This window comes from Scyliorhinus torazame, chromosome 10 (assembly GCF_047496885.1).
Source record: "Scyliorhinus torazame isolate Kashiwa2021f chromosome 10, sScyTor2.1, whole genome shotgun sequence".
NCBI classification, from domain to species: Eukaryota; Metazoa; Chordata; class Chondrichthyes; order Carcharhiniformes; family Scyliorhinidae; genus Scyliorhinus; species Scyliorhinus torazame.
In genome coordinates this window covers 162,601,654-162,627,342 of record NC_092716.1, presented here as the reverse complement: position 1 = coordinate 162,627,342, position 25,689 = coordinate 162,601,654, and the positions used below count along the sequence as shown (strand labels likewise).

Here is a 25,689-nt window from a genome sequence, read left to right as displayed (position 1 = left end):
AGTCCTCAGCAGACTTCCCCACATGGAGATGAACTCTCCAATGAGACAATTTGTTTTTAGGGCTTTCAAAATCCACACCAGCACACGGAAATAGCTGGGGCGAGGAAGGGAGGAAGTTCCTATTTCGTATAGGGCTCACAGTGGTGACCCTCAACCTCAGAAGGGGTGCATGCGGCTGTGACACATGGCCTTCCAGCCCCGTGAAATAGTTACAGAAAAATAATGCAGGGCACAGTAAATTCAAATATCCAGCAAAAATGAAATTTTGTGCATTCCCAAACCCATTCCCTCATCCATGAGGCACCGAAATCCAGCCCATTGGACAAATATTCAGAGTTTGTTTGTTCTTTGTTCTTTGCCTAAGACCAGTGAACTTTTAATTGACCTTGGGAAGGCAAAGCAATTTTTCATTGTAGTGTTAAAATGACACCAAGTTGATTATAGCTGCAGTGTACAGCAGGAGATTAATACAACAGAAAATCAGTCAAAAATAACACCCCAGGCATCGAGAGGAGCTCCCGCCGGTGGCCACTATTTGCGGCGCTTTCGGGGGTTTCCCCGATTCTTCGCTCTCCCCCCCCGATTATTGTCGGCCTTTGGGGCCGTCCCGGGCATCAAGCGGGGCCGGTTCAAAAACCGGCCAGGAATCCCGCACGGGTGTAGGGCGGCTGGTGCTGAGGCGTCGGGCCCAGCGCGCGCAGAGGTCGGAGCAGCGGGGGCGGAGCCAAACGGAGGTCGAGGCATCAGGCCCGAAGCCAGGGCGCGATGTAGGTGAGATGTCCCACATCGGGTGGCTCCCGCCTAAAATATTGTAGGATAACTGGATTCCGGTCCCAGGGGAATTCTGGAGGAATACAAAAAAGGAGAGAAAGAAGTTTTTTATAAAAACTTGGTGAAAGTATTTTTTATTTTTTTTTAAATTTTAATTACTTTTTCTGAGTTACAAAGCCAGGGCTCAGAGTGTGGGTCAGGGGCGAACCCCTAATCCAGCTCCTCGCCTGCTCCAAAAAAACAATTCAAATTGAATCCAATTCATGGTCCCCACAAGAGAGACATACCAGATCTGAGCCAAAAGGCTCCTACTACACTTGATCTTTTTTGAAAGAAGACATTTTTTGTCTGTTAAAAAAAAAGATTGAAGAAGGAAAGAAGGGTGAAAAAAAAGGAAAAATAATAAGTCGTTAAAGGATGCGAAAAGCAGCGTCGAGGAAGGGAGGAAACACGGGCTCGCCGTTGAATGAGAGGACCAGCAAAGGTGCTGACAAGGTGGCGGATGCCGGACCGCATGGTGGGGCCGCACTACTTCCAGTGGAGAAGATGCCCGAGGTGATGGCTGCGGAGCTGGAAAAGCAGTTTGCGAGGCACATGGAGGCTTTGAGGAAGGAGATGGCGGTCACATTGAAGCATTGGTGGAGGAGGCAATCGCCCCAGTGAGGGTAGCTGCGGCAAAGACATCAGCCGAGGTGAGAGAGCAGGGCGAGAAGATGAAGGAAGTGGAAGAGGCCGTGTCGCAGCACAGCAACCAGTTCACCTCGATGGGGGATGAGCTGTGGCGGGTGGTGGAGGTTAACAGAGGACTCCGAGCAAAGCTCGAGGACTTGGAGAACCGCTCGAGGCGGCACAATCTGAGAATTGTGGGCTTGCCAAAGGGATAGAGGGCCAAAGGCCATCAGAGAACTTTACTAAGAAGTTGGCGGAATTGATGGGGGAGGGTGAGAACCCATCCCGGTACGGGCTGGACCGAGCTCATCGGTCATTAAGGACGAAGCCCAAAGTGAATGAGCCGCCAAAAGCAGTAATTACCTGCTTCCATTCGTACTGCATAAAGGAGAAGGTGTTAAGCTGGGCGAAGCAGAAGCGCGAGGTGCAGTGGGATGATGCTGGAGTTCGGATCTACCAGAACTTGACGGTAGAGTTGGCAAAAAGACGATCGGCGTTCGGGCGAGTGAAGGTGGCACTGTATAAAAAGGGGGTGCGATTTGGTATGGTATACCCAGCGAAGCTGAGGGTGACTGACGTATGATGCCAAAGACTTTTATTTCGAAAAGCGGAGGTGGCTAAGGTGTTTGTGAGGGCAGAAGGCTTGGGACAGACGTGGGGAGCGGAGCTGGAAGAGAGACTGTGGACTGTGATTGGGGAGCTGGAAAATGTATAAATGTTATAACTTTCTTTTTACTGACGTGTATTGTAATTTACGTCTCTTCACATTGTTACAGAGTTCAAGTTATTGGTTGGGTTGATTGGCATTCGGTGTTGCGACGGTTATATCTTATTTTAGTGAATTGTACGGGTTGGATTGCTGTTTTTGTTTTTTCTTTCTCTGGGACTGGGTGGGAGGAGATGGTATACCTTGGCGAGGGGGAGCCACCCGCGCTAGCTAGCTAAAGTCGGCTGGCGAACGGAGGTGAGGTGAGAGGAGGGCTGCGGACATTGGAGCCTGGTTAGCAGGTTTCGATGGGCCTACGAGGCGAGCGAGGCGGGGGGAAGGGATTGATGCTGGGAGATGTTTTTTCGAGAGGAAATGTGGGGGGGGGGGGGGTTTTGGGAGGGGGGGAAGGAGTTCGATGTTAATAATGAATAGGGGCGGGTCAGGCTCATGGGGAGGGCCCGGTGGTTTGATGATGGTGGATAAGAAGGGTGGGGGGGGTGAGAGACCCCCAGTTAGGATAGTCACATGGAACATGATGGAGTTGGGAGGTCCTGTGAAGAGGTCAGGGGTGCTTGCGCATCTTGAAAGTTTGAAAGCCGATGTAGCAATGCTGCAGGAGACTCACTTGAGGGTGAAGGACCAGGTGAGACTTAAAAAGGGCTGGCTTAAAAAGGAGCAATGGTCAGCAAAAGAGTACGTTTCCAGATGGAGAAGGTGATGGCAGATCAGGGGGGTAGATATGTGATTGTGACAGGGGCACTGGAGGGGACGTTAGTGGCGCTGTTAAGTGTATACGGTCCCAATTGGGATGATGTGGGATTCACAAAGAAGATGTTTGGGGCCATACCCGACTTGGACACACACAAACTGATAGTGGGGGGGTCTGGAACTTGGTGCAGGAGCCAAGGTTGGACAGGTCACGACCGCGCTCGCTGGTCCCATCAGTGGGGGCGAAGGCATTGGCTGGGCTAATGGTGGAAATGGGAGGGGTGGACCCTTGGAGGTTTCTGCACCCGAGGGAATGGGAGTACTCGTTTTTCTCAGCTGTCCATAAGGTATACTCGCGGATTGACTTTTTCGTGGTGGGGAAGGCTTTGCTGGCTGGGGTTAAGGGGTCGGACTACTCGGCAATTGCAGTATCAGATCATACTCCGCATTGGGTGGATGTGGTGCTGGAGAAGGGGGTAGCGCAGAGGCCGTGGTGGAAATTAGATGTGGGACTTTTGGGGGACCAAGGGTTCTGTGACAAAATTCAAAAAGTAATTGAGGAATATGTAGGTTTCAACTGTACGGGTGAGGTGTCGAAGGCAATTGTCTGGGAGGCTCTGAAGGCGGTGGTAAGGGGTGAGGTGATTTTGTTCAAGGCCAGGGTGGACAAGGAGGAGAGGTTGGAGCGGCAGAGGGTAATAGATGAGATGTTGGAGGTAGATAGGAGTTATGCAGAAGATGGGGACCCAGCGAAGCTGGAAACGATGAAGGACTACAGGCAAACTTTGACCGACTATCTACCAGGAAGGTGGTGTGCCAACTGAGGCGAGCAAGGAGCGCAGTTTACAAACATGGAGATAAGGCATGTTGGCAGGTCAGCTCCGGAGGGAGGCAGCGGTAAGGGAAATTGTTTAGGTGAGGGATAGGGCAGGGAAGTTGGTGGTGGCTCCGGATCTGATTAACAAGGTTTTTGAGGAATTTTAGGAGAGGTTGTACAGGTCAGAGCCACCTGGGAGAGACCGTGAGATGCAGGAATTTCTAGATGGGTTGGAGTACCCGAGGTTAGGGGAGGAGGACCGGGCTACATTAGAAGGAGCGATAGCGGAGCTGGAGATAAAGGATGCGATTGGGAGGATGCAGTCGGAGAAGGTGGCAGGGCCGGATGGGTTTCCAGTGGAATATTATAAAAAATTCAAGGATAAGCTGGCACCCCTGATGGTGGGGATGTTTGAAGAGGCGACAGGGAGGGGGGTGTTGCCACAAACCTTGGGGCAAGCATCGATTTCCCTGTTGCTAAAAAAAGATAAGGATCCGACGGAGTGTGGGTCGTATAGGCCCATATCACTTCTGAATGTGGACGCAAAAGTATTGGCGAAGGTACTGGCGGGTAGGCTGGAGGAGTGCCTCCCGAAGGTGATAGGTGAAGATCAGATGGGGTTCGTGAGAGGGAGGCCGCTCTTTTCAAACGTTAGAAGGGTATTGAATGTTGTTATGGCACCGGCAGAGGGGAAGGGAACAGAGGTGGTTGTGGCATTGGACGCTGAGAAGGCGTTTGACCGGGTAGAATGGGGGTACTTGATGGCAGTTCTGGAACGGTTTGGGATTGGACCAAGATTTGTGAACTGGGTAAAGCTATTATATAAGGAGCCGAGGGCATGTGTCCGCACAAACAACATCAGCTCGAGATACTTTTCTCTCCACCATGGGACTAGGCAGGGATGTCCTATGTCCCCCCTGCTGTTTGCACTCGCGATTGAGCCGTTGGCCATTGCATTAAGAAGTTTGGGGGTACGGAAAGGAATAGTGCAGGGGTGGGGGGGGGGGGGGGGGGGGGGAGGGATAGAGCATAGGGTGTCCCTATATGCCGATGACTTGCTTTTATACATGTCGGAACCGAATGTGTCGGTAGGGGGAGTATTGGAGCTGCTTAGAGTGTTTGGGTCTTTCTCGGGGTACATGCTAAATCTAGACAAGAGTGAGTATTTTGTGGTGTCTCGGCCGGGGTTGGGGGGGCTGCCATTCCGTAGGGCAGGGACTCAATTTAGATATCTGGGGGTGCAGGTTGCCCAGGAGGGCGGGGGGGCTCCGCAGGTACAACATTTCTAGTTTGATGGGGAGAGTGAAAGCTGATCTGGCAAGGTGGGATGGTCTCCCTCTGTCACTGGCAGGCTGGCAGGTCAGGTACAGGCGGTTAAAATGAACGTGTTCCGCGATTTCTGTTTATTTTTCAATGCCTGTCGATTTTCCTGCCAAAGGCTTTTTTCAGAGAGATTGAGGGAAGGATTACATTGTTCATATGGGGAGGGAAGATGGCCAGTTAGAAATGTGCTGCTACATAAGGGAAGGTTTGTATTACTACTGGGCGGCGAATGTTGAGAAGGTGCGGAGCTGGGTCAGAGGGGCTGATTCCCAGTGGGTCAGAATGGAGGAGAGTTTGTGCAGGGGATCGGGATTGAAAGCACTTGCAACAGCACCGCTCCCGATGGCCCCAGGGAAATACTCAGGGAGTCCGGTAATAGTAGCTTAATTGAGAATTTGGAGGCAGTTTCGCCAACACTTCGGGTTGGGGGCAGGGTCAAGGGAAATGCCAATTCGGGGGAACCACAGATTTGAGCTAGGGAGGTGGGATGGAAATTTTTGGAAATGGGAGGAGAAGGGGGATTAAGACACTAAAAGATTTGTTTCTTAGGGGTCGGTTTGCAGGACTGAAGGAGCTGGAAGCAAAGTATGGGCTGGAGCAGGGGAAATGTTTAGATACATGTAGGTTCGAGATTTTGCCAGAAAGGAGATACAGAACTTCCCGGAGGAGCCGGCCTCCACATTGCTGGAGGAGGTGCTGACGACATGGGGACTGGAGAAGGGGGTAGTGTCGGCGGTTTACGGAGCTATTTTGGAAGAGGAGAAGGCACCACTGGAAGGGATCAAAGCAAAGTGGGAGGAAGAGTTGGGAGAGGATATGGAGGAGGGGTTCTGTGTGAGGTGCTCCGGAGAGTGAATGCCTCCACCTCGTGCGCGAGTTTGGGGCTGATACAGCTGAAGGTGGTATACAGAGTACACCTCTGGAGGCCGAGGATGAGCCAATTCATTGAAGGAGTAGAAGATGTGTGTGAACATTGCGGGGGGGGGGGGGGGGGGGGGGTGGCGCTAATCACGTTCACATGTTTTGGTTCTGTCCAAAGCTAGAGGATTATGGAAAGGAGGTTTTTAGGGTGATTTCTAAAGTGGTGCACGTGAAACTGGACCCGGGCTCCCGGGAGGTTATATTCGGGGTGTCGGACCAGCCGGGGTTGGAAACGGGCGCGGAGGAAGATGTTGTAACCTTCGCCTCATTGATCGCCCGAAGGCGGATCCTGATAGGTTGGAGAGCAACCTCTCCACCCTGTGCCCTGGCGTGGCGGGGGGACCTGTTGAAATTCTTGACTCTTGAGAAGGTTAAGTTTGTACTGAGGGGAAGGATGGAGGGGTTCTACAATTCATGGACTTTATTCATTATGCACTTTCAAGAACTGGATAACATCGAACATTAGTTGGGCGTGTGGGTGGGAGGGTTAATGGCGACTACGGGTGATCCCTGAATCCTTTTTGTAATTTGTTTGTGTGAACATGCGGGCTAATGTTTGGGGTTTGGTGGGAGGATGGGATTGTTGTTATTGATATGGGGATTGATATATTTGTTACTGATTATTGTTTATTGTTGGTGGGTGTAAATTTGGGAGAAAATGTGAAAATGGTGAAGAATAAAAAAAATAAATAACGCCCCACTGTATTTGTTGCCAGAACTTCGACAAAGCTCTCCTAAGGGTATATTTTAACTTATTTATCTTTGGTATTGAGGGAGAGGGTATTAGAATAAAATCAGTATAAGACATTGTGGGATGTGTGGCACCCAAAAAGTATGGGCATCAAACCTGCTGCAAGCATTGTTGCTGACCAATTCAGAATGTTGGTGATGTATAGGCGGAAGGCAAGGCCAGATATGAGAACAAGTCTGAACTTTTGTCACTGCATTCAATTGAAACTAGCTCATTCTGGTTCTTTATACTCAGAAACAGATTTTGATTGCCATGTTTTTGCTGATAGTACAATGCAGTTTTTGATATTATTTGGAAGATGCTTTTGCGCTGGAAGGAATCTTCAAAAACCAACAAAGACTGTCTGCGAAAGGTCAATGTTCTCCAAGCTTCAGACAGTCCTTTGCATGCTTACATGCAAATTTACTACGGCTGTCTGTTTACAAAACTACAGTAACATACAATGTACTACAAATGAAAGAAGGCTTCATTTAGTGAAGGCTACTCTACTTATTAGCCCATGAAGTTGGCGAAATCTTGAAGTTTCACTATTTGATTTTAACTGTAAAATTTAATTCTGCATAAACCTTCGCTTATTTTAATAAAGCTGCCACATGCCAAATAATTTTGTTCATATTATATCCATGTTAAATTCACAGGCATACTGTATATTGCGATGTTACAATAGGGGAGGTAGTGGCCTAGTGGTATTGTCACTGGACTAGTAATCTGGAGACCAGGGTAATGTTTTAGGGACCTGGGTTCAAATCCCATCTCGGCAGATAGAGAAATATGAATTCAATAAAAATCTGGAATTAAAAGTTCAATGATGACCATGAAACCATTGTCGTACAAATGCATTTCGTTCACGATTGCCCTTTAGGAAAGAAAATCTGCCATCCTTACCTGGTCTGGTCGGCATGTGACTCCAGACCCACAGCAATTTAGTTGACTCTTAAAGCACCCTCTGAAATACACTCAGTTCAAGGGCAATTAAGGGTGGGCAATAAATGCTAGCCCAGCCAGCGATGCCCACATTCCCTGAATGAATGAAAAAAATTTAATTCACTTTAGTGACTGTAAACCACTTGTGTTTATAAAAGGCCCTTTGTAAATACATTTTGTTTTCTACTCTCCCACGTGGTGACAATGCCTACTTAAAAGTACATGACAGATTCAATAACTATGGCACATTTTTCATATATTACCAGCGTACCAAGGAACTTTGCAAAGTACCAAAGCAACAGGAGCTCCCCTTCACCTTCAGATTCATCCAAGCTCAACAATTTTGGATACAGGTTAATCGCTCCTTAATTCTTAAAGTGCTACAGTCTGGGTGATGTGGTTGCGGCATATGCATCCACAGGGCCGGATTCTCTCTCTTCCCCCCCCCCACCCCCCCCCCCACCCCCACCGCCTCAAGAACGCCACGGGCGAGCGGCATACAATGGAGAACTACATTGACCTCGACAACTGGGTAACTAAATACCAGCCTTGTTCGTAACACAGGCCCAGAATGATCTTTTAAAAAGTACAGACTGTGGGCAGGATTCTCCAGCCATCCTCGTCTGGCGACCGGAGAATCCCGCCCACAGTCTGTACTTTTTTAAAAGATCATTCTGGGCCTGTGTTATGAACAAGGCTGGTATTTAGTTGCCCAGTTGCCCTGAGAAAATAAGAACATAAGAACTAGGAGCAGGAGTAGGCCATCTGGCCCCTCGAGCCTGCTCCACCATTCAATGAAATCATGGCTGATCTTTTGTGGACTCAGCTCCACTTTCCGGCTCGAACACCATAACCCTTAATCCCTTTATACTTCAAAAAACTATCTATCTTTATCTTAAAAACATTTAATGAAGGAACCTTTACTGCTTCACTGGGCAAGGAATTCCATAGATTCACAACCCTTTGGGTGAAGAAGTTCCTCCTAAACTCAGTCCTAAATCTACTTCCCCTTATTTTGAGGCTATGCCCCCTAGTTCTGCTTTCACCCGCCAGTGGAAACAACCTGCCCGCATCTATCCTATCTATTCCCTTCATAATTTTATATGTTTCTATAAGATCCCCCCTCATCCTTCTAAATTCCAACGAGTACAGCCCCAGTCTACTCAACCTCTCCTCATAATCCAACTCCTTCAGCTCTGGGATTAACCTAGTGAATCTCCTCTGCACACCCTCCAGTGCCAGTACATCCTTTCTCAAGTAAGGAGACCAAAACTGAACACAATACTCCAGGTTTGGCCTCACTAACACCTTATATAATTGCAGCATAACCTCCCTAGTCTTAAACTCCATCCCTCTAGCAATGAAGGACAAAATTCCATTTGCCTTCTTAATCACCTGTTGCACCTGTAAACCAACTTTTTGCGACTCATGCTCTAGCACACCCAGGTATCTCTGCACAGCAGCATGTTTTAATATTTTATCATTTAAATAATAATCCCTTTTGCTGTTATTCTCACCAAAATGGATAACCTCACATTTATCAACATTGTATTCCATCTGCCAGACCCTAACCCATTCACTTAAACTATCCAAATCCCTCTGCAGACTTCCAGTATCCTCTGCACTTTTTGCTTTCCCACTCATCTTAGTGTCATCTGCAAACTTGGACACATTGCCCTTGGTCCCCAACTCCAAATCATCTATGTAAATTGTGAACATTTGTGGGCCCAACACTGATCCCTGAGGGACACCACTAGCTACTGATTGCCAACCAGAGAAACACCCATTAATCCCCACTCTTTGCTTTCTATTAATTAACCAATCCTCTATCCATGCTACTACCTTACCCTTAATGCCATGCATCTTTATCTTATGCAGCAACCTTTTGTGTGGCACCTTGTCAAAGGCTTTCTGGAAATCCAGATATACCACATCCATTGGCTTCCCATTATCTACCGCACTGGTAATGTCCTCAAAAAATTCCACTGAATTAGTTCGGCACGACCTGCCCTTTATGAACCCATGCTGCGTCTGCCCAATGGGACAATTTCCATCCAGATGCCTCATTATTTCTTCCTTGATGATAGATTCCAGCATCTTCCCTACTACCGAAGTTAAGCTCACTGGCCTATAATTACCCACTTTCTGCCTACCTCCTTTTTTAAACAGTGGTGTCACATTTGCTAATTTCCAATCCGCCGGGACCACCCCAGAGTCTAATGAATTTTGGTAAATTATCACTAGTGCATTTGCAATTTCCCTAGCCATCTCTTTTAGCACTCTGGGATGCATTCCATCAGGGCCAGGAGACTTGCCTACCTTTAGTCCCATTGGCTTGCCCATCACTACTTCCTTAGTGATAACAATCCTCTCAAGGTCCTCACCTGTCATAGCCTCATTTCTATCAGTTACTGGCATGTTACTTGTGTCTTCCACTGTGAAGACCCACCCAAAAAACCTGTTCAGTTCCTCAGCCATTTCCTCATCTCCCATTGTTAAATCTCCCTTCTCATCCTCTAAAGGACCAATATTTACCTTAGCCACTCTTATATATTTTATATATTTGTGGAAACTTTTACTATCTGTTTTTATATTCTGAGCAAGTTTACTCTCATAATCCATCTTACTTTTCTTTATAGCTTTTTTCGTAGCTTTCTGTTGCCCCCTAAAGATTTCCCAGTCCTCTAGTCTCCCACTAATCTTTGCCACTTTGTATGCTTATGGTGGGAGCCCCATTTTTGAAGTGTTGGAAGTGGTTTGATACAATTGAATGGTTTCCTATGCAGTCCTCAAGAAGCAGGGCAAATGAAAAATGAAATCAAAAATGAAATGAAAATCACTTACTGTCACAAGTAGGCTTCAAATGACGTTACTGTGAAAAGCCCCTAGTCGCCACATTCCGGCGCCTGTTCGGGGAGGCTGTTACGGGAATCCAACCTGGCCTCTATCTGCTCTCAATTATCAACAAGGTGATGGAAGGTGCCATCGATCGTGATATCAAGTGAGGTTTTACCTCAGTTTAGCAAAATCTCTTCTACCAATTACACAAGCAGAGAACTACATTTTCATGCAATCAAAGTGCACAAATCTGTTTTAACAATATAAATGCAGCAGTCCTAGTGTACGGTGTCATTGTCCTGAAGTTCAAACGACAGAAGCATAAAATGTAAAAGCATTGGCTAACATGTAGTGACTTGCTTTCATACATTTGATAGAGGTATTCAAAGGCATGAGGAATCTGTACAGCGTAGATAGGAAGTAACTGTTCTCACTCATAAAGGATTGCGAATAAGAAGACACAGATTTAAGGTGATTGGACAAGTTAAGTGAAGGTACTATTGCTAAGTTTGCCGATGACGCAAAAATAGGTGGGAAAGCAAGTGGTTTGGCTTACACAGAGTCTACAGAGGTAAAGAGGCAGGGTATGTGAGTGGGCAAAACTTAGCAGATGGAATATAATGTAGGAAAATGTGAAATTATGCATTTTGGTAGGAAGAACAAAAGGTGCGTCTCTTGGCGGAAGACTATGTCGGCTTTCATGTTTTTCAGTTAGGCGAAGACTCAGGATCTTTTCATTGGGCTGTTAAGTCCCCCAAGATTACAGGTGACTATCTTAATGGGGGGGGGGGTTGTCATCCCGCTCCTGTGGGATCAACTATACTTACCTGGTGGATGCAACCTTGCACTCCGGGGTTTCCCTTTGTTAGGGGCCGTCCAAAATGTCCACAGTCACTGTTCTCCCCATGAGGTTGGGCCCCTGCACTCCAGGGTTTCCCTTTGTCCAGGGACCCTCCAAAGTGGTTGCTTGCAGTGCCTTTGTGTTCCAGGTCACCACGTGTGGCCTGTTGTAGCCAGTCAAATGCCATCCATCTTTCTTCACCTATTTCTCCCTGATGGCGTTTCCCCCGCCCCCGTCTTCCTTCCCTGCATCCCGCAGCTAAACCCCCCTTCCCCCTGTTTCTTCCCCTGATTAACCCTCCATGCCTGTTATCTGCCCCCCCTGCCAGCCGCTCCCTCTCCCCCCCCCCCCAACCCCCTTGCGGGGTATGCGCTGCAGCCTCTCGCTCCTGTATGATTCCTGATGCTAGCTACCTCGCGAGTGTGGTGGTCCCCCTCCCAGGGTTTGTTACACATCCTCCCATTGCCTGATCTCTGGGTTCCCTGTCCGCTATTCCCCTCACTTTTCCCTGTGCTTTGCTATACTGGCTCATACTTCCCTCTCTTACCGTCCCCGCCTCCAGAACGAGGCAGTGTTCTCCCATGTAAAGCGGTTGCTGTACCAATGGTCTAGTGTTGGCTGTACTGACTGTAAAAGGGAGAGAGCTTTTTTTGTCAAAACATTGCGTTATAAGAGTCTCATTCTGCGGGCTCTTCATCGCTGCCCCTGCTGCCCCTTCTCCAGTCCGTTCTCTGCGATGAACGTGGCAGCGTCCGTAGGGGCTGTGAAGAAGTGTTCCCTGCCTTGATATGTGACCCAGAGCTTGGCTGGGTACCGTCGTGTTAGGTACACTGGTCTAACACTGGCTGCAACTGGATGCAGCTTAGATCAGAAATATACTCCAGACCTTGAAGTTAGTTCAATCAGGTTTATTGAACTAATAGCACAGTTATCACAGTTCTCTGTGAGTTCGACTCTCTGCTAATTAAGTGTGGTTACTCTGTCTGACTGAACCAGATCAACTCTTAGCCACGTGGTGGAGGTGTGAGATTGAAACAACACCTTTGACTGACTCTCTCGATGTTTATCAGTGGAAAGAGGCGGAGTGTGAGTGCCTCGTGTCTTTTGTAGTCGGATCCCACCCCTGAGTGTCCTGCCTGCTTATTGGTCATGTCCTGTTCTCTGTGTCCATTAGCTGCTTGTCTGTATATCATTATGTGTGTGTCTGCATATCATGACAGGTACAGCATTCCAAATCTTACGCCGTTTCTGTACAGCGCGGCCTTCGCTTTGTTAAACTCAGCCTGGTGCTTGGCCAAGTCAGCTCCAATGTCCTGGTAGATCCGGATTTTGTGATCTTCCCAGCTGCAGTTTTTGGACTGCCTGGCCAAGCGAAGGATTTGCTCCCGGTCCTGGTACCGGTGCACTTTTGCAATTATTGCCCTCGGCTGTACTCCGGTTTTGGGCTTTGGTCGGAGCGACCGTTGTGCTCTGTTGATTTCTGGTGGGTTGGGGAAGCTGTCCCTTCCCACCAGGTTACCCAGCATTTGGGCCATAAAGCCTTTGGGTTCCTACCTTTGATCCCCTCCTGTCTGCCCACGATTCGTAGGTTCTCCTGATCCTGAACCTTTCCTCTCAGGTTGCCTTGAGTCACTACCAGCCTTGCCACCTCCTTTTCCAAGGCGACAATCCGGTCACTCTGGTCCATTGCTGCCCTTTCCAGATCTTTAATCATTGCCTCCTGGGCCTCAGTCGCTTTTCGGCTTTGTCCAGGGCCATCTGCATGTTCGCCAGACCTTCGGCCACCACATCCTTCACCGCAGCTTGTATGTCCGATTTTGTTTCTTCTCGTTGTTCCTTCAACTCCCTTGAGAGGAACATCCTCCATCCATCTCTTGAAGAGATGCTTTACTTCAGTTAGCACTTTCTCCAATTTCCATGGGTTGTTTCAGGGACCAGCGGATTCAAGAATTTGTTGTCATGGATTTGACTGCACAAGTCACACAGCCTGTTTTTTTTCCAAAGATAGCCCAGTTCCTCCCTCAAACCTGTTGTTCCAAAACCCAATCGGAACCAACCTTGTATTGTATGTATTAAACCAAGCACAGAACAGAGGTCTGAACTGCAATTTTTTCCCCTTTTTAAAAACTCGCTCACAGTTTTTGTCATACAAACTCAGTTGTTTATCCCAGGAAACGGCCGAGAACCAAAAGATGAGGGTGATGCTGATGTGGATTAAAAGGGAAGACAAAAGGTGCATAAAATTCTGATCCTGCAGGAAAGGAATAGCAAAGGGAAATCAGGTGGCGCAGCTTATACAAGATGAAAATAGTGAAAACGAGAAGAATATGCAGCAGAAAAAGTGAAGAACAAAGCTTTCTTTAAATGTTTCAAGGGCAAGATTAGGCTACAACGGGATACGGGACTATTTTCAAATGGCAGTGGCACCTGAGGACAGGAAGGTGGTAGATTTAATTTTTTACCATTACTATCACCGAAAGATCAGAAGATAGTAGAGTTCAGAAAGTGGCCAGAAAATATTGAATAATGAAATTGAAGGCACAATCATTGATATGGCACCTTTCAATTAAAGGTGGTGCAAGTTGGCCCGTTCTTCAATGGGGCCGCTCATACCGCACTGTTCTCAGTTTTGATCGATATATATCAAGAAAGATGAGACTGTTGTATATTTTATATCTCAGTTCTATGAAGAATAGCATTCGGGTCCATGTGTATAATGGGCTTTATTCACAGTGTTTTTAAATGTCCAATACATGTTTCCAGCTGCAGTTTTCAGCTCTGTCTTTAGGTTTGTTTAATTTTTCTGACTCCAAACACAGACTTAACCAATCAAGCATCAATAGTATACAGATTCACGTAATCAAAAGAGAACAATATGCCATTGAAAACTACAGGCACTTTATTCTCTGGTCAGGAAGAGGGAGGAAGTGTTGGAGGGTTTGATAGAGGGCGCTAACTTGTTTATGGGTATGGAAATGCAGGTGCCATCTTTTAGTGAGAGGCTGTAGAGTTTTCCGACTGCAAGTAGGGGGTGGAATAGAAAATAATTATTTGTTAAAAATAATATTTCCAATTCTGAATCGCTAGAAGAAGGTCAAGTAGATATAGGGCCATGAGTTCTCTTGAAAGAGTAGGATTGATACTGATGCCAAAGCATCAGTATGTGACTGCATTGTACAGTAAATAAGGAACATTTCTTTATTTGTGATGAATGTTTCCCTATTTTATTATTTTGGCATACCTTTCCCATGACCATGTTCTTTCAGAGGGCAACAGGGCAGATAAGATATATGTTCTCATACCCCCTTCAATGTGGTGTATAGTGGCAGCATCTCTTTTGTTGCTGTAAAGTTTTAGTATAATCATGGGAAGTCAGCACCAGGCTAGCCACTCATTGCCATTACAATGTTATCCCCTTCTCGAGGCACTGAGTCTTCACAAGCATTGCCTTCTTTCCCACACCTCATCCAAGTAGCAATACTCAATGTTTGAGACCTTCCAAGCTGACACTGCACAGTGCCTTAACCAACTGAGGGGGAACCTATTCTGCAATTAGTAATGCCAAATGTAACTGGTTGATACATATGAGACATAATTTGATGATGAAAAACCATGGGGTGGGGTTTTCCAATCCTTCCCGCCAGCGGGATCTTCCAGCCCTGCCAAAGGCAAGCTCCCGCGATGGGTTCACTGGTGGCGCGATGGATGAGCCATGCAAAGTGCCATAGACTTCAGTGGGTTCACGGCTAATGTCAAGCCACCTGTACCGCCGGGAAACATGGAAGGCAGGCGGAAAGTCCCACCCATGAAGTGGATATCAGAAGCTTCCTGATATGAACTGCCAATGAGGATGGCACGGTGGCGCAGTGGTTAGCACTTCTGCCTACGGCACTGAGGACCCGGGTTCGATCCAGCCCTGAGTCACTATCTGTATGGAGTTTGCACATTCTCCAAGTGTCTGCGTGGGTTTCACCCCCACAACCCAAAAATGTGCAGGGTAGGTGGATTGGCCATGCTAAATTGCCCCTTAATTGGGAAAAAAATAATTGGGTACTCTAAATTTTTTTTTTAATGAACTGCCAATGGGGCAGAAATCCGCGCCAGTGATATACATGCATATAAATGGTATGTAGTTTGGTTTGAAATTGACATTTACCATTTTCAAAATAGTGAATGGAGTTTCGCAAATTGGAATTTGATTCTCCTAAATATGCAATGTCAGCTATGAAATGGAGCATTGGGACTCCATCTAAACGGCTTGGACATTATATGTGACAAGAACGGATTTGATTAGCAAAATTAATGGCGAGCATTAAATTCCAGTTCCTGCTATTGTAATCGGGAATGGTGCCGATGCACTTCAGAATACCTCATGATGTCTCTCACCTGATGCAAAATTCTGAAACCCATGTCTTAACGTGCATCAAGTCCCATTTGCCTATTACCCCTGTGCTTGTGGTCCTCAATTGCCTCTCATTTCAGAAACACCTGTATTTTTAAATTCTAAACTTGTTATTCCACCCCTCCCTATCTCTGTACCCTCCTCCAATCCTAGACCCCTCCAAGATGTTTGCAATTCTCCACTTCTGGCCCATCATGCATCCTTGATTTTAATTGTCCTATCGTTGGTGGGCATGTCTTCAGCTGCCTAGGCTCTAAGCTCTGGAATTCCTTCCCTCAACCTTTCTTCCCCTCTGTTTCTCTTTTCATCTTTAAGATGCTTTTCAAAACCTACCTCTTCGATCATGCATCTCCCCTAATATGTGGCTTGGTGTCAAATTTTGTTTGACAAAACTTCTGTGATGTGCCTCAGGATGTTTTACTATAATGAAAGCAATATTTATTATCCAAGCTTCTGGAATAGAATTTAACAGCAAACATCTGATTTGGAGGAGAGATTGCGACCAAGTACATCAAGGCACATAAATGAGAGAGGTGAAAACCTGGTACAATTGATCCCTATCCATTCTTCCTCCTGTGATTACCCCAGGAACTGGGATTAGGAACATAAAGATTGGCCCCATGGTGGCTGCATTTGCAGCATATCTGGAATGTGAAAATTGGTGTGCAATATGTATCCAGTGTGAATAATGCCTAGGTGTGAGTATGGTAAGTAGACGTGTGCTGGTATGGGTCAATAAAGAAATTACCAATCAGCATAAAATTCAACAGCAGAAGAATCTGCACCTGTAATATTTAAGCATTCCCATGCATCATAGCTGAGTCTAGTGAAATATGAGATACAATTCAGAGAGGATGCAGAGTCAGACCTGTGGGCACAGGCTGAATGTTACTTTTCGTGGCTTATTCTGACTGAAATCCAAGCTCCACCATTGACGACAATGGAGCTCCTGCTCAGAATGGGGGGGGGGGGGGATCCTCAAATGCAGCTCTGAAACTACCAAGCAGTTCCTGTGTGACTTTAAATGTTTCCTGTGCACTTCTCATTTACTTGGTTGAAAACTGAACACAGCCTCAGAAAGTATAAACACTGCTATTATAGTGCCATTCTGCAAAATAGTCAGTTGGTTATTCTTTAATTCTTTGCCGTTAGTTTATGACTCACTGCTATCTTGTCTCTGAGTCCAAAGGTTCTGGGTTCAAGCCCAACTCCAGAGATGTAGTCCAGTGCAATACTGAGGGAGTGCTGCATTGTCATGTTGATGTTAAACTGGGACTTAATTTGTTCAGTTGCTGATAGGTTTGTTACTTTTGTGGGAGAGACTAGGACAAGAGGGCATAATCTCTGAATAAGGCACCATCGCCCATTTATGACAGAAATGAGGAGGACTTTCTTCTCTCTGAAAGTAGTCCAGGGAATTCTTCACCGCAAAGGGCTATAGAGGCTGGGTCATTAGGTATATTCAAGTCAGAGATAGACAGATTTTTAATCAGGGTTAAGGGATAAGGCAGGAAAGTGGAGTTGAGGATTACCATTTCAGTTCAGCCAGGATCTCATTGAATGGTGGAGCAGACTTAATGGGCCGAATGGCCTACTTCTGCTCCTATGTCTTATGGTCTTATGGTCAGGTGGATGTGAAAGATATGCACAGAGAGTTAGCAAGGCTCCTTCTCACAAAGTCACTTATTTAGGGAATCCACTATGTGAAGAAAAGGGGGAACTTTTTCCGAGTGTCCCGGCCAATATTTATCTCTCAATCAAAATCACATAAAGTCAGATTATCTGGTCATCATTATGTTTGTGTGTGGGGAACCTGGCTGCACACAAGAAATTGGACACCTATTTCTTCATTACTATAATTCAAATATACTTCATTGGCCATTTACCGCTTTGCAACATCCTAAGATGCTTTTGCCAAGAGGGTTGAGAAGAATTAAAGGTTCATATTAAAGGTTCATTTCCTGGCTTACTCTTCCAGCCTAAACTCTCATTCAAAAATCCTGGACCTACGACTATAATCACAAGCTGGATGGTAATCTTTCAGGCAAATATGAAAGATTCCATGCCACTATATTGAAGAAGAAAGGGGAGTTTGCTTCAGTACCCAAGCCAAGATTTACCCCTCAACCAACATCAGTAAAAACAGAGGGTACGATTTACTTGCCTCATCGCACCGGACTTGGTGACATGGCGAGGCCACTGAATCTCACGTGAAGCCTCTTGCACGATTCGCAATGCTTGAGTCGTCTCTTGAGATTCAACTGGCCATACAGCTCATTTAAATATGTTTGCGCCAGGTTTTGTTTTAACCATTTTAAAATGGTTCCCAATCACTAGACCCCCCCAACCACGGCTTCTAGACTACCCCAATGCCCCAACTCACAAATTAGGGTTTTTTCGGGCCACCCACACCCCACCTCGTAAGGGCAGGGCACTCCAGGCCTGATGCCATCTGGGCACCTTGGCGCTTCCAGCCTGGCACCCTGGCAGTGCCCCTACCAGTGCCATCCCCTGGCACTGCCCGGCCACCCAAGTGCCAGTACGCCTGGCACACGTTTGTGGAAACCAGTCCTAAACGGCACCCGCTCTGGGTCTCCGAGGCGAGCCCATTCGATCCCGGGCACTGACCTCAATGGGCAGGATCCAGATCATGATGTTTCGTGAGATCTAACGAGATCACGCAAGGCGTTTGGAGGCTGAAAATCTTGCGCTAGGCCCGGCAAGGCCGATATATCGTGCCCTAGATGTGGTTGACTATAGCGGTGTGGGTCTCACCCAAAAAACCAGCAGAAACACCTGCCACATTCACCCAAAGTAACACGTAGAAATTTCTTGGTTGTATTCTGCCCAGAATGCCTGGTCATTATAACATTGCTGTGTTCAGGATCTTCCTGTGTGCAAATTAACTTCTGGGTTTCCGAGATTATAAAATTAACTAAAAAGACTATAAAGCACTCTGTGATGTCCTGATGGAATTCACCATCATAAAGACTTTGGGCGGGATTCTCCACTCCCACGCCGAAGTGGCCGCGCCGTCGTGAACGCCGTCGAGGTTCACGACAGCGCGGAACGGCCCCGGTCCCGACCGATTCAGGCCCTGACAATGGGCCAGTATTGGGGCCGCGTCACCTACACGCGCCGGCCTTGTCGACCGCGTAAAAGCGGTGCCGCATAGATAACACGGCCGGCGCCGCATAACGGACGTCATCCGCGCATGCGCGGGTTGGATCCGCCCCGCAAGGAGATGAGGGACGGATCTTGGGGGGCCGCGGAAGGAAGGAGGTCCTCCTTCTGAGAGGACGGCCCGACGATCGGTGGGCACCGATCGCGGGCCACCCCACATTCCAGGTGAAGCCCGGTGCAGGATCCCCCCTCGCCCCCCCCCACAGGCCGCCCCCACAGCGTTCATGCACCGCCTGCAGCGACCAGGTGTGGACAGCGCCGTGGGGAACCCGCCGTTTTGGCCTGGCCGCTCGGCCCATCCGGGCCTCAGAATAGCGGGGGTGCCGGAGAATCGCCATTTTGGGTGTCTCCGGCGATTCTCCGGCCTGCGGCCCGCGAAACTCGACCGGGCCGTTCCCGCCGCTTGGGAGAATCGCGGGAGGGAGTCGGACCGGCGTCCCCGGAGATTTTGGCGGCCCAGGCGAATATCCCAACCGGCGTGGGAGTGGAGAATCGCGCCCTTTGTTTTTCCCCAGTTGTCTCCTTTGCCTTCCTCTTCTGTCAGTGATGGCTTCATGTTGGAGTACATAGTACAGAGTAGTGGGGGGTATCAGTCACCCTTAGATCTTTTGCCCAACCAGCTGTTCTTCATCATTCACTTTGACAGAGTGTTAACCGCCAATTCAACAACAAGGGCATGGCAACCTCATCCAGCCTTATGCTCACCTCATGCCCACATGGGCACACTTCCAGCAGGATGTACTGGATAGCAGTAAGGAGTGCGAAGCCCTGGACAGTTTTCCCTTTCCGATCCAAGGTTCATAAAGGCCAATTGTAGTATTCCATAAGTGACAACTGGAACCAAGACTGCCAATAGGGAGAAAATAGTAGTGTTTATGGAGCATGACCTACATGATGAGTTCAATTTTTCAAATCTGCATTGCAAGTGGTGAGTCACACCCATGGACATTCTATATTGGGAAATTGTGTGCAGACTCCCCATTGATTTTAATAGCCTGAAAACTGCAGGTAGCTCTTCCGTCCCCATTCAATTGCACAGTTCGCAAGATTCCCTATCGGAAAGTCACTTATTGAAGCAACAATCCCTCATGTGTCCAGTAAAGTTTGGAATCCCGTTTTCACACAATTCCCATCACAGCATCGACATAAAATATCAACATTAAACTGTTGACAGTTTATACATGACAGCCTGTTATTCAAAAGAAAGCAGCAGGATAAGGATTTGCACCTGGACCCAGGCCCCAGTTTAGCTGGTAATTAAAGTAGCTTGCGAGCATTGGCCTGCAACAGAGGCAGAATGCTAATCCCTCTGGTACACCTGGCCAAACAATGCACTGCAAAATTGCCTGCCTATTCACTCTCTTGTTTGCATAAAACCTACTTCCTATAGGCAAAATAAATTACCTGGGCAGGTTATAGGGGGTAAAATACTGAGTCTGGGGAAGCGTGGGGGGGCGTGGAAGTGGTGTTAGTTATAGTTTTTAGGTATACTGGGAAGATCAACAGAAAAATGTTTGACCCCATTAAAAATGAAATAAAACACACTTTTGAGTCAATCCACTGTAATTTTATTTTGCTGTTTAATGTGCGGCAGCACCTTTTCTTTATATAGCACTTTATCATAGTGAAGCATACAAGGTGCTTCACAGGAGTGTTAGCAAACAAAATTTGACACTGAGGAGATATTGGGATAGGGGACCAAAAGCTTGGCAATGAAGTAGGTTTTAAAGAGAGTCTCAATGGTGATGGGGAGATAGAGAGCTTTAGCAAGGATAAGTGCAGAACCTAAGGCCTAGGCAGCTGACGGCAATGTCCACACTACATTGCTTTGGCTAAACGGCTGTTATTTACTCATATCCCACTTTGGTGCCTCTCTGTGTTAGTTGTAATGTGCTGCTCACAGTTCATTGGCACATTGTCTCGGTCTAATGTCTTCAAATGCTTGTCGTCCTGTAGAGTCTGCATCTGAGTAAACATATGGCAGCTGCCTTTTTAGTTTGATTTCCTTTCCTTAGAGTCTCTGTGCCTTGTCCTGTACCTGAACAGTATAATCTGAAGAATCTGTCTCTGACTATATTTAACTCTCCACATATAATGCAGAGGCAGCTGCTGAGAGACTTCCTTTCATGGGGACATTCTTATCTGAGTTTCACACTCCTGCAGATTGGTATCGCTCTGGAACATTACTTACTTCTTCCTCCAGTACCATGGCAATTGTGCTGCATCACAACATGAGATCCACATAAGAAGCCACTAATGAAAGGACTTACATTTATTTGGATCTTTCATAGCCAGAGGAACATTAAAAAGTGCTTCACAGCCATTTATGTTTTTTTAAAGTGTATTGTTGTAAGGTAGGTAAACAACAGTCATGCCCCACAATCGGCAACGTCAATGTATTAATGATCCAGATATTTTTTTGGGAGGCGTTGTTTGAAAGCTAACTATTAAAAAGACAGTGGGAGAATTCTCTTACTCTTCTTCAAAATCTGCCCCTCTCGCCCAACAAATGGAGATTTAGCAGATATGGATCTTTTATCCAATGGCTACTTGCAGTAGGCTGGGCCTCTGATCATGAAATAGAATTACTCCTGTTCTATCCCTGATCAGAGGCTTCAGCACAAAATCCAGCCTGACATTCCAGTGCAGTACTGAGGGTGTGCTGCACTGCTGGAGGTGCTGCCCATCAGATGAGCCAAAAAATCGATGTCCATGTCTACCCTCTCAGGTAGACCCAGACCCCACAATATTAATTTGAAGAAGGGAAGGAGAGTTCCTCTCTGATTCCTAGATACTATGTATCCCTCAACATTGTTGTCTGTGGGGGTTGACTGTGTGCAAATTGGCTGCTGTGTTTCCTACATAATGACAATGACTACACATCAGAAGTACTTCAATTGTTTTTTTAAAGAGTGCTGTGATGTCTTAGGCTGTGGAAGGCACTGCATAAATGCAAGTCTTTAAAAGGCAGGACCCCCTCCCCCCCTTCACTGTGGTGGATTTTCCGGCGGCTGCCGTTGCGATCTTCCGGTCCCACTGATGTCTATGACATTTTGCATGGCTCGCCCCTCCTGCCACTGCGGGGAGGTGAGGGGGGTGGTCGCTTTTGGTGGGACCGGAAGATCCCCGCCCTTTGTCCCTCTGTTCCTGGAATAAATATGCAAACACTGAGTGATGTTAATTAATGCCACACAATTTCAAACATGTTTCTTCCGTTTCTACAACTTTTGTCCTAATTTGTACTAAATGATTGTGTTTCCTTTCTCAACCAGGTTGTGGACATGGATCAGAAGTTGAATAACATCACAGATATGCTGCAGTGCCTGGTTGCCAACCAGCAAGGACAATCTCACCTACAGGCTGTGCCTCAGGCAGAGGGAACCATTATACAAGCTATTGCATCAACTCACAGCTCCTTACCAAGCTATGAGCAGCTGACTGTACACAGGAAAGACCAAGACAACGTGGCCTGATCTCTGATCCTCTACTTTTTAAAATTTAGTAGCATTCAAGAGATTTAAGAGACCTGTTGGATATTATAAGATAGGCCTCAAGGTTGTGCATCTAACTGGCACAAACCTCAGGGGGGTGGGTGGGGGGGGTGGGGGTGGCTGACAATTTACTGAAGAAGTGTATGAAACTTGAAAGCAACCACCATTAGACTGTCCATGTTTTCTCACCGAAGCGTCCATTCAGGTTTGCCGATATCACCAGTTTCGCAGAGAGAGTTCTTCATACCGCCCTGCCGAGGTTCGGAAATCTCCTGCCACATTTCAAACACTTCCCTGGTCGTTCGTTTAGGCAAAAGTGAAGACTATGCTTGGACAGCCTGTAAGATAAGAGGAAAAGACTAATAGCACATGATGTTATGGCAAATTGTAATCTTTTGTAGAATAGATGTGAGTTTTAAATTGCAAAAAATCAATGTGTTGTATGATCGAGGAAAGAAGCATGAAGCTCAGTGTCAGTGTAATGCGTGCACTCTTCTCCCACATTCCTGTATAATTGTCAAAATGTCCCATCCCTTTTGCGTGTCCATTCTATGTGCAGGTATACAACCATAAAGAGTGACATGCAGGCAAGATCAAAGTGGACTAAATTGCCCAGGCACGATGGGTTGGTGTCTGCCAACTTCTTCTTGAAACCTTTTATCCCAGTTCATTCCAAGTAAGCTGGATTGGTGTTTTTTTCTGGACCGGAATGTGGGCATTTTCTCAAAAGCTGAAGTCCTCCACACTTGGGTTCACTCAGATTGTTATACTCAGTTTCCCTTCCCCATTTTATTTTTGAATGTCTTCAGGCGGCGAGTGGACTGATTTAGGCTCAGCCACACTTCTCCTTTTAGCTGGGACAGTGGTTATGTTCATGACTGGAGGCACCTCCCAGTCACTTGGCAACTGATAAGTGTGTCATGAGCATGGGGCAACCAGGGCCTGTCTGATTTCCACAATTCGCTTTTCAGTGTTTCTCAGGGTTGGCAGTTCAACATGTTGTAGCAAATAATATTTGTCTTCCACGAATGAAGCACAGCTTTGTTGTGTGTTTAAATGATGACTTTTGCATGATTTAATGGAAAATCACTGAGGAAGTTTTGACTTAGCGCACTGGCGTTTAACAGCAAGAGTATAACTTTTTACATCCCCCCCCCATCCCACAATTCTTACGGCCCCCTCCATGGAATGTAATTCCAAGTGATGCAAACCAAGTGTATTCGCTATTGGTTGTTTTACACTTGTTTTACATCCCCCACCCCCGCTTTTACTCTGGCTAATACTTGCAGTCTTAATCTGGCTGCAGTGTAGCTATTGTTAGGACTCTGGTGGAATATGCAGCAAAGATATGAAGAAACTCTCAGAAGCTTCAAACCTCAGGGATGCTTTTCATTTTTGTGACTCAGTTAACAAAGAGGCAGCTCAATTGCCCACCCTCTCTGCCAGCTTACAATCTAAGTAGGACAGGTGAGAAACTCGTAAAAGGAAACCCGTTAGCGATTCCCTTTGTACCAGTGCACTCGGAGATAGATTCCATTACGTGGCAGGTTGAATTGAAATCACAGGGCAACACGGTGGTGCAGTGGTTAGCATTGCTGCCTCACAGCGCGGAAGTCCCAGATTCGGTCCCAGCTCTGGGTCACTGTCTGTGTGGAGTTTTCACATTCTCCCCGTGTTTGCGTGGGTTTCGCCCCCACATCCCAAAGATGTGCAGGGTAGGTGGATTGGCCACGCTAAATTGCCCCTTAATTGGAAAAAGTGAATTGGGTACACTAAATTCTTTTTTTTTTATAAAGAAATTGAAATCACATTCCTCGGGTGTTGGATATCCAAATTTGAGATTTGTGATCCGAACCAGCCAAATGGACCCTACAAGATCCAAAAGTCCATGAGTTTATTTGCCAGCTGCCAATTTAGTGTGTGATACCTAGCATGAGGACTTAACTTTTGTGATGGGGCAGCAACCAATCAGCCGAAAAGTCCAGTCAGGGAGCATGGCAGGTAAAATTCAACTGGTGACCGAAATGTAAAGCAGGTGGTAATAGAGGTCACCTGTTATAACCTGTCACTCAATACAAAGAGAAAATGCTGCAAACACTCAGCAGGTCTGACATCATCTGTGGAGCGATAAGCAGAGTCTCTCCTTTAGCAGAAATCAAAAGGCCTTGCCCCATTGAATCAGTGGGGAGGAAGAATGAACAGAATGGGTAATGGTCTGCTCCTGCCCATTTTGTGCCCTTGCCCCCATTGCAGTTGAACTTAATCTCAATGGTGTACAGATGGTATGGTACTGAGTCAGACTATGCAGTAAGTTCTCGAGTTTTATGTCCAGTCTACACTGGCCTTAACCAGAAGACAGCAATTAGGGGTTAAGGAAGTTTGCTTCAGAGCCCCGGAGCTAGGAAGGGGGTGGTGGAAAATCAATAAAACCTGCTGATTGTTTGCTACTGGCCTCTGCTGGGAAGCCCGCACGTGTGAAGAAGGCTCAGTGAAATCAGAAGTAAACTGCATTGGTCACTTCCATGCTCAAATGGCTCGTTGAAACTTATCGCAAAATGTGCTTCTGGGCTCCATGGTATAACTCTTGAAGAATGCTTCGGAATTTACTTTGGGAGTCACCTCTCTGGTGTCTTTTTACCCTGCCACTTCTGTAGTGTTGTCAACCCTCCAAGATTGGTCTGAGGTCTCCAGGAATTTACACAAGCCCTGTGCAACCTGGAGAAAAAACAGGGCATTAAAAACAAATTATTTTTTCCTCTCTTTAAGGTACAGTAAGTCCCAGATGACTATCTAAAAGCAAATGGGCTGCTTTCCCTTTTGAGGGGGAGAGTTGAATGATGGTGATTTAATCTGAGCTTCACCACACCTCAGGCGAGGGACAAGGTTGAGAATAACCTCAGGCGGTACAGACATTGAACCTGTGCTGCTGGCCTTGCTCTGCATCACAAACCAGCTGTCCAGTGTAGTGAGCTAAAACGGCCCCTTTTCTTTGACAGAATTAAAACTATCAAAATAGGGGTCGTGGTTGTGGGGGTGGGGGGTGGGGGGCGGAGGGAGAGAGAGAGAGCGAGGGAAGACAGGTAAGGCTGTTTGGCTGACAGTCGAGCATCATCCAATTGGGTAATGAGTCTTTTTGCCTTCCAATTGGCTGAGGAAGGCAATGCGTCACAAAGATGAATGTGTTGACCGACTAATGGCTGAGCGTGGGGGCAAGTGATGTGATGAAACCAGATTACATTTATTTGCAGTTGGCAACCCCACACTTCTGGCAGAAGTCAGGCATATCATAATCTAATCAGAATGGCAGGTGTAAGGAAGTTAGATCCAAATCATAACATCCC

General features: G+C 46.8%; 1 protein-coding gene across 1 annotated transcript in view; it reads left to right on the top strand.

Moving 5' to 3' along the window:
* Positions 1-25,374, top strand: part of LOC140431005 (potassium voltage-gated channel subfamily KQT member 1-like) — a 1,144,532-nt gene extending 1,119,158 nt beyond the window's left edge. Inside the window, exon 19 of the mRNA XM_072518896.1 lies at positions 22,130-25,374. Within this exon, the coding sequence (XP_072374997.1) occupies positions 22,130-22,330 (201 nt within the window). The 3' untranslated portion in view covers positions 22,331-25,374. The remainder of the gene's footprint in view (positions 1-22,129) is intronic.
* The last annotated feature ends 315 nt before the right edge of the window (positions 25,375-25,689 follow it).